General features: G+C 39.9%; 1 protein-coding gene across 1 annotated transcript in view; it reads right to left on the minus strand.

Annotated features, from left to right (window-relative positions):
• Positions 1-1,546: 1,546 nt before the first annotated feature.
• The window catches only part of exd1 (exonuclease 3'-5' domain containing 1), a 53,470-nt gene continuing 37,758 nt past the window's right edge, over positions 1,547-17,258 (minus strand). The window contains exons 9-11 of the mRNA XM_043698305.2: positions 10,257-10,400; positions 8,781-8,972; positions 1,547-2,582 (exon numbers count right to left, since the gene is read on the minus strand). Coding sequence (XP_043554240.1) covers positions 2,265-2,582; positions 8,781-8,972; positions 10,257-10,400 — 654 coding nt within the window. The 3' untranslated portion in view covers positions 1,547-2,264. The remainder of the gene's footprint in view (positions 2,583-8,780; positions 8,973-10,256; positions 10,401-17,258) is intronic.

The raw sequence follows: 17,258 nt of genomic DNA on the forward strand, positions 1-17,258 counted from the left end.
CTTTACAGGAATATGTAGGTGTAGCATTATTTCCGTTTAAAATTATTCCTTTTATGTTGATAAAAGTTTTCCTACATGAAGCTACTCCTGGTCCACTTTGGCTAGATCCTGGAGAAATTGAGCACTGCAGATGCTGGAGATCAGAGTCACAAAGTATGGTGCTGGAAAAGCACAGCCAGTCAGGCAGCACCAGAGGAGCAGGAAAGCTCAAAAATGTCGACTCACCTGCTGTTCGAAAGCTGCTTGACTGGCTGTGCTTTTCCAGTGACATACAGGATCTAGCCAAAGTCAAAAAGTATTAAAAACTGTTTCCCCACAATTCAGAACTGTTATTTCTAGTCCAACCTTGTCCTTTTCCATGACCACTTGAAATCCTACAAAGTTATTGTTACTATCACTGAAATGCTCCCCACTTACACTTCTACCATTTGCTCAGCTTCACTGTCTAAAATTAGGTCCAGCACCATGCTTTCTCTTCGAAGAGTTTATGTGCTGGCTTAAAAGCTCTTCATACACATTTAAGCATTCTTTCCTCTCTAATACGTTTGCACTTCCTCTCTCCCAATTAATGCTGACCACCATCAACAAGGCACAAATCAAGAATGCAGTGGAATACTCTCCATTGTCTAGATGGGAGCAGTTCCAACTACACACGAGAAGTTCAATCAACAAAACCACATATTAGAAAGTGCCACAATTCAAATACAAATCAGCACCCATGCATTTTATTGGGTAAAGTTCCCTCACATGATCCAACAACCAAATACATTTGTTCTAAGCCTCATGGTTGGTTGGTTGATTGATTGATTGATTTCAGAATAACAGCCCATTTGATTTACAATTTAAAAGGATCTACTATTTGAAAGTTATATTGACTTTCTACTGACGAGTGTAAAATTGAACTTTTTGTTTAAAGCAAAGGAGACGCTGTGGGGGTGAAAACCTGCAATTTTGAAATTCTGAAGAAAAAGGTTGGGAAAGTTTTAAAAAAAGTTCCAGCCAAATCACCACATCTGGTCACCTTAATCATGGATCCAGTGACTGTTGGGTTTCAGTTGATGAATGAAAGCCCAACTCGTATATGCTGAGTTGGAGATAGCTCGGTTATTAGAATTCAAGTTCTAATGGGCTGCACAGTGGCACAGTGGTTAGCACTGCTGCCTCACAGTGCCAGAGACCTGGGTTCAGTTCCCGCCTCAGGCGAATGACTGTGTGGAGTTTGTACATTCTCCCCATGTCTGTGTGGGTTTCCTCCAGGTGCTCTAGCTTCCTCTCTCAGTCCAAATATGTGCAGGTTAGGTGAATTGGCCATGCTAAATTATCCGTAGTGTTAGGTGAAGGGGTAAATGTAGGGGAATGGGTCTGGGTGGGTTGTGCTTCGGCGGGCCAGTGTGGACTCGTTGGGCTGAAGGGCCTGTTTCCACACTAAGTAATCTAATCTAATCAAGTTGACTAATGCTTTGTTAAACAATTAAAAGCTTTCTAACGTGAGAACATTCAGGAGGTTGATAAGCATTACTTCTTTAATAACTCCCAAGAATTTACCTTTTGGTCATAAGAAAGGAAATAATTTATTCAGGAAGAAAGTCAGACTTCGATACAGATTTATAGATCTGAATTAAGAAAAAGAAATCTTAATGACAAAACAGAAATGAACATTAAAAATTCAATATCCTGGAAGTATATGAAACAGTGAGAAATCTCATTTATTACACAACTATTACTGGAAATATTTATTTTTTTCCCAAACTAACCGTTTGTTTGTTTCCCTTTACATTGGGGTCAGGATACAAATAATAAATTGGTAACCTGGATCCAGATATCAGCTACTCAGTTAGGATGGCAACAGAATGCACTTGCTGCTTTATTTCTCTCTTTCTGAAGGATGTACCTGGCTGGTCTAATTATGGGTACTAGCTGGGAGAATCTCAAATCCCATCACTTCATGAACAGCACAAAGGTATTCAAGCCATTCATGTACTACAAAACCACTACATCTGCAGCTTACTTGGATTTAATGTGACAATATTGAAGGGCATTTCTAAAAAATGGGATAGAAATTAATTTGAAAGGTGCCAACTCAGAACAGGTGTTCACTTCGTCTACAGATCTTAAGAGTCAGACAGAAACAACAGCTTCGTCTGCGGGCTTCAGAACTGAATAATGGTCAATCACCTTCACAACAAAATCAACATTCAGCCTATGGGATCAATTAATTGATTTCTGTACAAAGTTGGGCACTGGCAACAAGGTTTTTCTCAAAGTTAGAATACTGAAAGGCTGACACGTTCCAAAGGGGGGCAAAGGTCTTCGGTACAATCGGGTCTTGGTTCAAGCAATGGAATCTCGTCATTCTGCATTTCTAAAACATTTTCCCTAGAGGGTTCGATGGATTCAAGCTCTGGAATGTCATCTGTGTTTATGATCCTTCCTTCTGCTTCAGAAGTTTTCTCAAATTGAGGGTGTGGTCTCACCAGAAGGCCATTTTCATCTATTTTGTAGCTTTTCATAGCATCCCCTCTTCTTAGTCTCTGAATGACAGCTAATTCCTTCAATTCATATGGAAGCTCCATTGAGTAATGCTGGCAAAAGAGACAACATAAACATGAATAGTCAGGGAAATGCAAGGGAGTCATCCTCAACATGCTTACCAAATATTTATCCCCTGGCTAACATAAAAGAAAACAGATTATCTGCTTATCATCACTTTTCTACTTGTGGGAGCTTGCTGTGTTGTCAACTAGATGTAGCAGCATGCTGTTCCTAATGGTGAGCTTCATTTGATAGACAGAAATGAGAAATTACAATGCATTAATTCTGAATTCAACAAATTTGTTTTTAGGAAGAGAGCTTAAATTTTTGAAACTCATTTTTAAATAAACCAGATACCAAAGTTCTGAAAATGCAATTGCAAGTAAACTATTAGGTTAATTAAAAATACTGCAGATGCTGGAAATTTGAAACAAAAACGGAAAACATCAGGAAGACACTGGAAGAAAAGTGACAAGTTAAAGTTTTAGGCACAATCCTACATCAGCACTCCATGAAATGTTAATTTGTCACGGCTCCCTAGAGATTGTGCCTGACTTGCTGAGTATATCCCACATTTTCTCCTTCATTTCAGGGAGAATAAGGACTTTTTTTAATGTCACAAATTAAATACTTGTTCTCTGTGCTAACGATTACTCCTGTAATCAAGCCCTGTCATACGAGTTCCACCCTGTCCCAAACAAGTTCAATTGCTTAATTCTCTTCGACAGTGCAGTTAATTAAATTTATTTAAGTTAATTAAATTTATTTACACTAAAAACATACAAAAACTGCTGGAATGTTCCAATTTAAAATTTATTTGAACACTGTTCACTAACCAACATTGTGCCTTCACAGTAATTGAGGGAAAACGCAGTAGATGCTGGTGATAAACATCTCAACCAATTCAGACCAGGGTGATAACAAAGTGCACAATTTACATTTTGTTTAACGCTGACTATAAATTGAAAACAAACTAATTATTCATCAAGTACCCATATGGAGCATTTAGCTGTGGGATGTTTGACACAATGGAATTAGAAACAAAGTGGCAAATAGTGGAAATCTGAAATAAACAACAGGTTGATAATCAGAACACCAAGTCACACCTGTAAAAGTCAATGTACCTTAAATGCTGATTGGTTCGTGTGCATTTCAGAGATTTCTATGATGGAGCCACTAGTGATGGATATCACGCATCAAAAATGGCAGTAATCTAAGTCATCACTAGTAAAGTTAAAAAGATTTTAGTTTTTGTAAAGCTTGGCTTAAAGTGCATCTTAAATTTTGTGATCCATTTTTGGCATTTCAGAAATTCGCAAACTGTTGGTACATTTTAGGTGGGAGTAAGACATTCTTTTAGGCAATTGAATAGCTACAGAGAAGTTAATTTGAGTGTCATGTGCTTCTGCTTTTACACTACTGTAGTTTACTAGAACATGTTTTTACATTGTTTAGCAATGTTAGCAGAAAGTCTCGTTTAATCCTTGACTTCTCTTTACCCAACAGCTTTATCCATACTTCCACTCCCAAGAGTTAAGATGTCACAAAAAAGACAAAGATGATGCAAAACCACATCTCTGATAAAATATAAAAGATATCAACAAGAAACAAATGTTTCCTTAAGATGAATTAGGTTGCATGTAGTTTTTTTTAAAAAGGAAGTCATTATATATGATTCAATATTTACTTTAATTGTTTTTTAACCACATAAATGTTTGAAACTTACAGCTACCCTCAGTATCTCTTAAGGTTTCTTTACTAATTTTTCATGATTGCACACATTACCATGCTGAAGCACTTGGTCTTTACTCATTTAAAGAAACTCCCTAATTCTGTTGTACACAAGTTGAGTTCAACTGCAATTACCACAGAATAACTGATGGCAAGTCTCTCTGCCAGGAGAAAGGCAATGATGTTTCCAACCTACTGGCAAAGGCCTTGGCTGCTTGGAAACCAGAATCAATCGCTTCCAAATGGTCTTCCACACTGCTTGGCAACTATTCCAGTTAACCAGTCTTTTTCTTGGAACACCATTACCAAACTGTACCAGAAAAAGGGATATCATAAGCATTGAAAATTAACAGGCTGGATAAACTTGGTGTGCATTGTGAAGGGCCATGAGGCATGGTGGCATCAGTCCCAATACCATTTACAGAATTCGCAATACAGATTCAGAGACAATGTGCAATGCCATAGATTTCTGATTGCATAAAGCAGTCTCACTTGGCTGCTGAGGGACAGAAATAATTGGGTCAGTCCTTGTCAAACTTTTTGATCATTCCTAGAATTCAGACCGAAATTTTAAAAGATATATTGAGTAGTGACATTCCAGTAAAGTTCTAAGTGATCAGCTGGGAGAGGAACAGTCAGAGATGTTTTACTGGAGTTTTGAAGCAGCAAGGAGGATGGTGAACAACTGGCATTGTGGATATGCAGAGATTGAGAAAGACTTATTAAAGATAAAACTCTTGAGCAGAAGAGTAAATAAGATATTAGATTATTTAAGTGGTAGCATTTATTGAGTTCAAATATTTAGTGACTGTAAATGATAGTGAGAAGAAACATGAATTATTTCATTAAGACATAACAAAGATGAAGGGGCAAGTGATTGCAATTTGTGGGTGCTCCTGGACACCAGTGTGATCTAAGGCATCCATGTCTGCAATTAAGTTTAAGTTTAAGTGCAGGAAACAAAACTAGAGACTACAGGCCAGAGGGGCAAGTTACTTGGACACTGGTTTCCAGAAAGCACTCATACCCCTTTTAACTGTTGGGCCTTTCAATTTGGCCACTGGCCAGAAAAGGGATGGCGTGACAATGCTGTTACTTGCCTCATGCACTCAGAAGACAGGAGTCTCAGTCTTTGCAATTGTCCAAGTTCAGGGTTCTTTCAGCTTGTTTTAAATTTGTGGACGCTTCAGGGTAACTGTGATACGTGAAGCATTCAGGTAGGATGTGCAAAAAAAAAATGTCGGTTGTAAGGATGATATAGTGAGGGAAACTGATACTTTTCTCTGCAAAGAGAAAGTGTCCAGTGGCTTTGTTGCCTTCCCAGTGCGGAGGTTTGTGATATCTGCTCAAAGCTGGACAGGAGTTTGGAGTGAAGGGGAGAATCCAGTCATTGTGGTCCACATAGGTACCAACATTACAAAGGACAAAGAAAGAGTTTCTGCATAGTAAGTATGAAGAGCTAGACCCAAATCAAGCAGCAGAACATCAAAAGGTAATAATCACTTGACAACCTTCACCAGCAGCAGGTTGTCAGAGTCAGAGATGTACAGCACGGAAACAGACACTTTGATCCAACTCGTCCATGCCGACCAGATTCCTAACCTAATCTAGTCCCATTTGCCTGCACTTGGGCCATATTGTCATAGAGAAATAAAATATAAATGGATAATTAGCTTAAATAATGGTTCAAGTGAGTTCCAGTTCATAGGTCACTGCCACCAGCATGGGGATTGTAAGTTCTGTATCTTTGGGACCGTCTCCATCAGGACCATGACGGGATGAGTGTTCTACGAAGCCTCATGAGAAGGAAGAAGAGTTTGAAGTTAAATATTGGAAGGAATTAAATTTGAGCAGCTTTCATAATTCAAAGATACAGCAAGGCAAGAGAGAAAGGGAACTGATAAAGAGACCACAAGAGGATAGGATAAGAAAGTGTTCAAGCCGAAGAGTAAATCAACAAGTATGACTAGAGATGACAAAGTAATAAATACAAAATGCAAGGCTCTGATTCAAATATGGAGTGCATTATGATATGAAACAAATGATAAGGTAGTACTGATTTTTTAATAGTTGGAATGTGAGACATGTTTGCATGATGACAGTTAAATATTAAAAGGGGACATGACATTCAATAAGGATAGGAAGCTCGCAATAAGTGGAGAGATGGCTGTGTTAGTAAATCATGGTACCAATATTAGTGCTGGTAACAATTTCAGGAAACCAGGATGCGGAAGCAATTTGGATACAGATGAGAAACAAAGGCAAGTCATCTTTGGGAGTGACATAGATGACAGTATAAATGAAGAAATAACTAGAGCCTTTCAGAAAGGTATGGCATTAATCATGAGGGATTTTAATCTACATACAGACTGTAAATAAATCAGATCAAAGGAAATCAGGATGTGGAATTCAGAATGTTTTTGGGATAGCTTCCTCGAACAGGTTGTACTCTATGTAGGATTGTGTAATTAAATAGAATTAAGTAATGACCTCATCTTAAATATGCTTCAAAGGATCAGTAATTAAAATATGACTGAATTTTACATTCAATTTGAGAGAGAGAACCGTGGGTTCAAAATTGGTATTTTAAGCATAAATAAGAGCAACTACGAGAACATAAAAGTAGAGCTAATTAAAGTGAACTGGAAACTTAGGTTAAGGGATATGTCATTAAAGATGTAGTAGTAGAGGGAATATCTTAGAACACTTTCCAATGACAAAGAAAAATTAGTTAGAGAGTGGGGAAACTAGCTACTAATATAAAATGGACAGTACATGTTTCTATAGCTATTTTTAAAAGAACAGTTAAAAAAGTGACGATTGTTTCTATAGTAAGGGACTCTGGGAAATGAAATAATGGAAAAAAAGGAGATGGCAGATGAATTGAGTCGTTTTATTGCATCAGTCTTCATTATGGAGGATACAAGTAACAGCCTGGAAAGAACTGGCAATGAAGGGAGGCAGGAACTCAAGAAAATTACTATCACCAGAGAAGTGGTACTGAGCAAATTATTGAAGCGACAGGCTCATCAGTGTCCAGGCTCTGACGAACTTCATCATCAGGTCTTAAGTGAGGCGGCTGGTGAGATAGTTGATGCATTGATTTGAATTTTGTAAATTCAAGCAAGATTTCATGAGATTGAAAAATAGTGACTAACTCCTTTATTCAAAAAAGGAGACAAAGCAGGAAACTACAGATCAGTTAGCTTCCTTTCAGCCATAGGGAAGCTGTTAGAAGCTGTTGAAAGACAAGTTGAAAGTTATCAGGCAGAGTAAACATGGTTTTGAGAAGGAAGTGATGTTTACCTCTCCACTGGATTTCTTTGAAGAATAATGGGTGCTATGAATTTTTTTTTATTTCAAGATGGTATTTGATTTCAAGAAGGTATTTGGTAAGGTGTCACATCAAAGGAAAATAAAACCTCATGGTGTAGGTATTAACATATTGGTAGGAATGGAAGATTGGTTAGCCAACAGGAAACAGTAGGCATTCGTGGGTCTTTTTCTGGTTGACAGATATAACAAGTAGTGTGTCAAGGTTGTTTGTGGGATCACAATGTTTTACAGTTTATATAAAAATGACTTGGCTGAAGAGACTGAAGGTATAGTTGCCAAATTTCCTGATGACAAAAATAGTTTGAGATGATATAAACACGCAACAGAGGGATACAGTTAGATTAAATGAGTGGGCAAAGATCAGACAATTAGGACATTGATGTGGGAACATGAGAAATTATTCGCTTTCACAGGGAGAATAAAAAGATGAAGATCAGGATGATACTTGGTATTCAGGTAAAGAAGCTATTAGAAGCACCAATAGATTGTTATCATTTATTGTGAGGAAAATTGAATACAAAAGTACAGAGGTTATACAGGGCACTAATGAGACTACATATAGAGAACGGTGTACAGTACTAATCTTATTCAAATAAAGTTGTGCAACTCAATGAAAACAATTCTTAGGTTGAATGAATTAATACACAGCATGAGTGGATTGTCTTTTGGAGGAGGCTTGGACAGGCTAGGCTTGTATTTGCTGGATTTTACAAGAATAAGAGGTGACCTGATTGAATTATGCAATGTTCCGAACAGTCTTGATAGGGTCCTTATTGAAAGGACCATTCCTTTTGTGGGAGAATATAGAACTCGGGATTATTCTTTAAATAAGGGGGTCATTCATTTCGGCAGAGATCAGGACTCGTTTTTCTTTAGAGTCATGAGCTTTGTAATTCCTTTTCCTTAAAAAGGTGGTGGGAAGCTAAATCCTTTAAGGCAAACCAAGATAGATTGTTCCTTAGCATGGGGATGAAAAGTTATCAGGCAGGGGAACATTTGAAGTAATCAGACTAGCCACAACCTTATTGATTGGCAAAGCAGGCTAGGGTGTTTGCATGACAAACTCCTACTCCTAACTCATATGTTTGTATGTAACAGTCATACAGAGACAAATGAAGCAGAACACCACATCTGAAGGAACCTTTAGGAACTTTCTTCCTGATTGCCAAGCAGTTTCTTACCTCAGCACTTCCAAGATTAATACAGGGCATATTTCTGTACATGCTCAGATAGTTGTCCACTTGAGTTGTGAAATCCATCATTAATTTGTCCATCAGGACGGAACGGAGTGAAAGCAGGTACATGACTTCTAATCCTGCTCTCTGCATCAAGCCTGTAGGAAGTGGACGGCAGGTCCATACTTTTGGGTTTTCCTGCACAAAAATATACAATGAGAGAAAAGACATGAAATTATGACAAACATTGCCTTCTTTTCAAAGTCTTTTCAAGTTGGGGCCAAAGCGAGAAAAAAAAACTTCTCTTTGCCAGAATATCTCCCAGAGGGTCATCTCGTGATTCCCGTATTTCAACTTCACAAATGCATTTACAGCACAAACCAGTTGGAAATGGCCAAGAAGGGTGAGTGTTCACTCCCAAGTTGGAAGAGTGTATGTAAAGGAATATTTTAGATAAGCTAAGTGGTCTTATTCTGTATTAAAATTCATCTCCATGTATCTTCCACTTATTTTTCACTTGCCTGTACTCATGCTGTATAACTATACTCAAAGCTCTTCTTAACTTGTCATGATGACCATGGTTTTGAGAATTTGGGAGAGAAAAGTTGCATACTTTGAATTGTTCTGTTTTTTTTCCTGCAGTTAATTTAGAATCTTCAGAGAATCTACATCCTTGAGATGAGCTTCCTGGTCTTACTGAGGGACTATTAAATAAGGACTGGGTATAGTTGTGGAAGAGATAAACAAACTTAAAATGATGTAGTTGCATTTTCATAAGATAAATTGCAAGATAATTGCAAGTACAATTTTCTTTAAAATGTCCAACTGGTGTAATTTCTATCTTGTTTCACAATTATAATTTTCTCACAAATAGAATCTGGTCGCCAATTAATTTGCCACTTTGTATGGTATGGAGGTTTCAAAATAGCAAGGAATTCATGAAAATTATGATAATATGTCATCTAACAGGAGAATAGTTCTTTTTACATCAGTTAGATCTGATAGTAGTCATTTCTTGCAAGAAGAGAGCAGAGGCCAAAGAAAATATTTACAGCAGTAAAGGGACACTTAAATAAATGCATTGTAAATTAGGAGTTTTGATAGACTAAGTAAGGACAGACTTCTGCTGCTGCCAGATGGTTCGGTAAAATAGCTGCCATAAGTATGAATCCCCATACTCCACATATTGAAATCTGGAAAGCACTGCCAGAAAGGGAAGCTGATTTAATGGTAACTTTCAGAAGGGGACTGAAGAAATATTTGAGTAGGAAACATTTGCAGGGCGGTGTTCAAAAAAGCAGGGTAATTTGACAGCTTGCTCAAACAGCTAGCATGCGGGCATGATGATCTGAGCAGTTTTAGTCTGTGCTATGAACTTCTATGTTTCTACCAATTCATCCTCTGAGCACTGAAACATAGATGATTATATTCAATAGAGACTGTGATAGCATTATACACTTCATCCAAGCTACTAATAAATACCTTGACTGCACACGCACTGTGCTGCAGGAACAAGGCTTTAGTTGTGGGGAGGGAGAGGTGACGGACCAGGCATTCTTCCAACGTACTGACACAGCTGGGAAGAAGACCTCCTGTTTCTAAAGAGAACTGCAGAACATCTGCAACCTGTGGATAAAAGAAAATCAAGGATAGTGTAACGATCAATTTTTAGCAGGAGAGGAAATTGGAGTGATGCATAAATGCAACCATGAACTAGTTGTCTGAATAACCCGTTTCTGTACTATACTGTATAATTCTAGATAACAATGTGAGGGCTTATTTCACATGCAGCCTGCTATTTAATAGGCAGGACCTAAAAGGAACTTTACAAACCCTGCTAAAAGTGTGAAAAGGCATGATTCTAACAGTTCCAAACTGATCGTGATTCACCCTAATGTGCATGGGACATTTAACTTCCAGAATTATACTGGAAAGAACCTGACAAGAACCCAGAAAGCATGGACCACAAAGATGAATGGTCTGCATTCACAGCCTGTGCAAGAGCCATTTTCACACAGCTCAAAACTTTAGTTCTGTGCTGCGCTTGCTGCAAAGTTTATCCCTATTCCAAACTGGCAATGCTCAGCTTTGAGTGGAATACCACTTGAAAGCATGTATCTGATCTGTGAAAAGTTCTTCAGGAAAATTCTCCCTGCTTCCCTTTGAAGCCTAAAGAGAATTACAACTAAAAGTAATACTCTGAACAACACTCCTCAAAGACATTTTGAAAGGAGAAAGGCAGATTAGGTGGAAGCTTTAAAAATCAATAAGGGCTGGGCCAATCTCAAATATGTAGGGTGCATCAAGCTTATCCTGCCATCAGTGATTTAAACAAAGACTATAGTTACCGGAATGAGAAAATTATTGACTCCAATTTTGAATAACTGACAGACCAATGACAATTTTAGACTCAAATAACTGGTTGGTCCACATTCTAGACTCTGACCGTCATCAGTTGGTGTATTAATGTTTTTTCATTACACTATGCAGGTGTGTCCAGTACCACTGTGCAGAAAAGTGAGACCCCCATGCTTTCAACCTTTTTTTGTTGATGAGTAGTATTTGACTGCAAGCTGCTTGTGTCATAGAAACCATAATGGAAAAAAAATCACCTCCTGTCCAGATTGAGTTAGGTTCACTGAGGTTGAAAACATACTTGGATCTGTGTAAGGGAGCGAGGAGCCACAGCTGGGGAGCAGAATGCGTAATAGTTTGTTGGTTTTAAAAAAAAGGTATTGGAAATGAGATGTTTGAAAAAATCAGCAGCTGAACAGTTACCCTAATTCCATACTGCTGAGGCACCATAATGCTTGTAACAGCTGATAATTTATAATAAGTTTGAATGAAATAGTCATCTCCATGATGCTGAATATTTCATAAAAGCCAATAATCTAACCCAGAAAATGACTTGGTTATTAATTAGTTTACCTCCTAGAATTGTTGGAGTGAGTGTAGATGAGTAACTTACACTTCTGCAGTAACTAATCAAGAACATAATGAAGGTCTTCATCAATGGGTGAGAAAAAATAGACATCAATGGGCCATGAGAAACAGGAGCAGGATTAAGGCATTTTCCCATCATTATTGCTTTACCCTTGTCATATGTGCCTCTAATTTCCCAAGTTATATTTCACTTATAGAGTCATAGGCCCTTCGGTCCAACCCGTCCACGCCGACCAGACATCTCAACCCAATCTAGTCCCACCTGCCAGCACCCGGCCCATATCCCTCCAAACCCTTCCTATTCATATACCCATCCAAATGCCTCTTAAATGTTGCAATTATACCAGCCTCCACCACATCCTCTGGCAGCTTATTCCATACACGTACCAACCTCTGCGTGAAAAGGTTGCCCCTTAGGTCTCTTTTATATCTTTCCCCTCTCATCCTAAACCTATGCCCCAGCCGATTCAACCTCAAATCCTCCAACCCTGGCAACATCCTTGTAAATCTTTTCTTAACCATTTCAAGTTTCACAACACCTTTCCGATAGGAAGGAGACCAGAATTGCATGCAATATTTCAACAGTGGCCTAACCAATGTCCTGTACAGCCTCAAAGGCAGCACGGTGGGTCAGTGGTTAGCACTGCAGCCTCACAGTGCCATGGCCCCACGTTCAATTCCAGCCTCGGGCGACGATCTGTGTGGAGTTTGCATGTTCTCCCAGTGTCTGCGTGAGTTTCCTCCAGGTGCTTCGGTTTCCTCCCATAGTTCAAAGATGTGCTCGGTGCATTAGTCAGAGGGAAATGGGTCTGGGTGGGTTACTCTTTGGAGGGTTGGTGTGGACTTGCTGGGCCGAAGGGCCTGTTTCCACACTGTAGGGAATCTAATGTCAAAAACATGACCTCCCAACTCCCGTACCAATACTCTGACCAATAAAGGAAAGCATACCAAACACCTTCTTCACTATCTTATCTACCTGCGACTCCACTTTCAAGGAGCTGTGAACCTGCACTCCAAGGTCTCTTTGTTCAGCAACACTCCCGAGGACCTTACCATTAAGGTGTATAAGTCCTGCTAAGATTTGCTTTCCCAAAGTGCAGCACCTCTCATTTATCGGAATTAAACTCCATCTGCCACTTCTCAGCCCTTTGGCCCATCTGATCAAGATTCTGTTGTAATTTGAGGTAACCTTCGCTGTCCACTACCCCTCCAATTTTGGTGTCATCTGATAACTTACTAACTATACCTCTTATGCTCACATCCAAATCATTAAATAAATATGAAGAAAAGTAGTCTTGGAGTTTGGAGAGGCATTTGTTAAGAATTATGGTGTTGAAGTCGGAACTGCAGTCAATAAGCAGGAGCCTGATTTAGGTAACCTTTTTATCCAGATGTTCCAGGGATAAGTGTAGAGCCAGGGAAACAGTGTCTGCTGTGGACCTGATGCACTGGTCGGCGAACTGTAAATGATCAAGGCAGCTGGTAGGCTGGAGATGTGAGCCATGACTACCCTCTTGGACACTTCATTATTATGGAGGACAGATACTAGTCTTGTTCTTCCATGTTGAATTTTTGCATTCAAGAGGAATCTCAGTATCCTCATATATAAATTGTGAAGTTAATATATAAATAGTGCAAGAAATTAAAGAGTGAAGTAGTATTAAGGCAGCTAGTGTGTTAGGAAGGCAAATTGAACTTTGGCTTCACTGCTCGGGTGTTAAGAGTTTAAAATAGGGAAGTCTTGTCATAACTGTACAGGGTGTTGGTAAATGGAGTGATGTGTACAGTGTTGGCCAACATATTTAAGAATGAATACACTGGCACTCCCAGTAAAACTGTGCTCACCCCGCCCTAGATCTATGCCCACCTCTTGCTCAACTTGGACATCAATACCTGGATCTCGAGAGAATAGGATTGTAAGTTCACTTCATCTATAGAGATTTGACCAAGGAAAATCAAAGGATATACAGTATTCCCCAACCTCCAGCCCAGAACTTCCCTCCAACATGCTGATGCTACTGGTCACCACTACAGTGGACTTCACCCTCGACTCTACCATGGTAATGATTGCTGGATGATAAGTGTTTGTTAGACCCCCTCCCATCCTACAGCATAGCCTGGTCTCCAGTAGTCTTGGATTTTCCCTGTTATTGCATCAAGACTTCGTTCTGCTGGTTGCATGCAGTGGTTGATGTGTCGCGACCACCCATTTTAAAAGAAATCATGCACAGGAATCTTCCAGCTCCACCCCCACAACCAAGATGAATTTCAGGAACCTCATGGACAATCCCAACAACCACCTGAACATCACCCTGCTATCATAGCCTGAGATGTCCAAAACTACAACATTGAAATCACCACCCTGAGCCAGACACGATTGGCAGGAGAACAAGGTGCACCACACTTTATTCTGGAAAGGCAAACCATAAGAACTAGATATCTCAATTAATCTCCCTTTGGGATAAGTGAACACGTTGTGACCCTATGATTCTTCCCTGGCCCAGAGACAATACATCACCATTATCCTAGACCGTATGCGCAGCGGATGAGACCAAAGAGGCAGTCTACACCAGTCTCAACCATTCACTTTCCTTGATTTTGCCATGGCAATTTCAATTGCAGAATCAGGAGGAACAGAGACCTTTGGAAAGGTTTAGGCAAAGAAAGTGTAGTCCTCCTTCTGACTAAGTGCCTCGTTGCTTGAATGAAGAGTACCCTATGACCCATTCTGTGTTCAAGTCCTGCTCAAGAGATTAATCTAGGCTGACAATCCTACTGTGCAATGACCAAAAGCTACTTTGTCAGCATGGTCATCTTTTGGATGAGGTGTTAAGCCAAGACACACACTACCCATTCAATAAGATATTGGTGAGGCCACTTTTAGAAGTTTGCATACCATTCTGGTTACCCTGTTATGGGAAGACTGTTGTTTAACAAGGTGCAGAAAAAAAATTAAAAGGATGTCACTGGGACTTAAGGTTTTGAATTATTTTAAGGCTTTAAGGAGAGACAGGATAGGCTAGGACTTTTTCTTTCCCTCTGGAACAGAAGAGGCTGAGGAGGGACCTTGTAGAGGTTTATAAAATAATGAGGGTCATAGATTAGGTGAATAGCAAATGAATTCTTCCAGGAGTAGGGGAGTCCAAGACTAGAGGGCATAGGTTTATGATGAGAGGGGAACATTTAAAAGGGACCTAAGGAACAACCTTTTCATGCAGAGGGCGGTACATGTACAGAACAAGCTGCCAGAGGAAGTGATAGAGTTGTGTTCAATTACAGCATTTAAGATATTTGGACAGATACACGGATAGAAAACATTTAGAGGGATAGTGTGGGAAATGGGACGAGTTTAGGAAACCAAGTCAGCATGGACAGGTTGGACTGAAAGTTCTATTTAAGTGCTGTATAATGCTATGACTCTATAACATGACCTCATCAATAAACACCCCGTTGTATCAGAGAGACACCAGACCTCGTGTCTGCACTCTCACTTGAAGCTCTGGCACCTAACAGATTACATCATTGTTCAAGTGAGAGTCAAAGATGTCCACATCATCCATGCTACAAGTGGACTGACAACTGCTGGACTGATTACCGACTAATCCATTCTACCATCTCCAATAATTTGTCTCCAAATCAGCAGAAAAACTCTATCACTGGAGTCTCAATGTTGCTGGAATCAAAAGATTCTGGGAAGACATACCGACTCAGGCAATGCGTCACAGCCAATCTTGTGACAAAGAGCCACAGAATGCCCAAACTTCCTGGTCTACCTTAAAAGCCATCATAATTAACACCTATACTGAGACACTATATCCCTCAACCAGGAAACATCAAGACTGATTCAGAAGAGATGATTGATCTCCGCGACCACACTGCAAATGTTCCTGAAACGGCAGCTACACCAAAACTCAAGTTAGAGGAAACATGTCCACAGGCAATTGAAGGCTCAGATGCAAATAAAAAACAAAAAGCCTGTAATCTAAAGAACATGGGTGGAAAGAACTCAGGAGAATCAGCAACTTGCTGACAACCAGGTATGTGTATGGCTTCTTCAACACAATCAAAGCCATCTATAATCTCAGTACTAAGGGACCTTCCCCACTGAGAGCCAAAAACAGAGAGCTACTCAAAGACTAATAGGCAGTCAATGCCTGCTGGAGAGAGTGCTTAAAGAACCTCAAGCAGTATGCAGTCTTTTATCTAAGTGTTCTCAACACCATCCAATAACACACTAGCCCTTCTCATTTCAGCACAACACCAAACTGCTGTGAGGTCAAAAAACCAACGAGCACAAAAAACAAGGCCATCGGTGCAGATGGAATCCCCAATGAAATACTATAATACGCTGACAGCACTTGACACAAATCCACAAGCTCACTGCCCTCATCTCGAACTAAGACAGCATGGCAAGAAATCAGAGATGCCCTAATTTGTGACCAACGTCTAGAAAGGAGACAGGTCCATTACAAAGAAATTTCCCGACAGTCCACACCCTGGGAAAGGCTCTTCTGAATATCTTCCTCAATCATCTCCCAGTGGCTGAATAGTCTCAGTGCAGTTTTTGCCCATCATGTGTATGATTATTGTACATTAAAAATTCAAGAAAAGTGCAGGTTACAGCACCAAGCTCTGTATGTAGCCTTTTTCAATCTCACAAAGGCCTTTGACTCAGTCAACCATGAGGGATTGTAGAATATCCTCATGACACTTGGCTGTCACCATTAGTCATCTGCTCATGATGACATACAAGCCACGATCCTCACCAACACTTTCGCCACAGACCAACAGGAGTGCAAACAGGGCTGTGTCATTGTACCAATGCTCTTCTCTATTTTCCTCAATTCAATACTGCCTCTTCTCCATGAAGTTACCTGCCCAGAATGAGGCTTATCCAAGGATGAGCAGGAAATTATTCAACCTTCAAAACCTCTAGTATAGAACCAAGACCACTCAAATGTATGTCACTGAGCCACAGCACACAGATGATGCCTGGGTACGTGCATGGAGGCCAAGCTACAAACCATCACTGACACGTTCTGAGGTATATGAGAACACAGACCTCAGCCCAAACATCCAGAAAAAAAGTGACTTTATACCAGCCTGCTTCTGCCATACAATGCTGCATCCTGACCATCAGTATCCGTGACAAAGGCCTGGACAACATGGACCATTCCCCATGACTCTGGAGCCTTCTCCCACAGCAAGCAGAGATTGATGATGAAATCCAACACTGACTGAGGAACAATGTTCAAAATGTGAGACTTCAAACCCAACACCAAGCTCATGATCTGAAGAATTGTGGTCCCGACCTTCTATATGCATCAAAAACATGAACCATGGGCCATGCACAGCATCCACTTCCAGGTCAATATACCCAGAATTGAGGCAGTGGCCACATAACTAACTACAATGGGCAGGAGACATTGTCTGCCTGCCTAATGCAAGGCACCCTAAACTAGTGCTAGTCTGAGTTCCGCAATGTTAAGCGATCGCTAGAAGGGCAAAGAAAATGCTATGAAGACACACAAAGTCTCCCTA

The sequence above is a fragment of the Chiloscyllium plagiosum genome, unplaced genomic scaffold (assembly GCF_037043375.1).
Source record: "Chiloscyllium plagiosum isolate Xiang-an unplaced genomic scaffold, Cpla_swu_hap1 HiC_scaffold_8, whole genome shotgun sequence".
In the NCBI taxonomy this organism is placed as follows: domain Eukaryota; kingdom Metazoa; phylum Chordata; class Chondrichthyes; order Orectolobiformes; family Hemiscylliidae; genus Chiloscyllium; species Chiloscyllium plagiosum.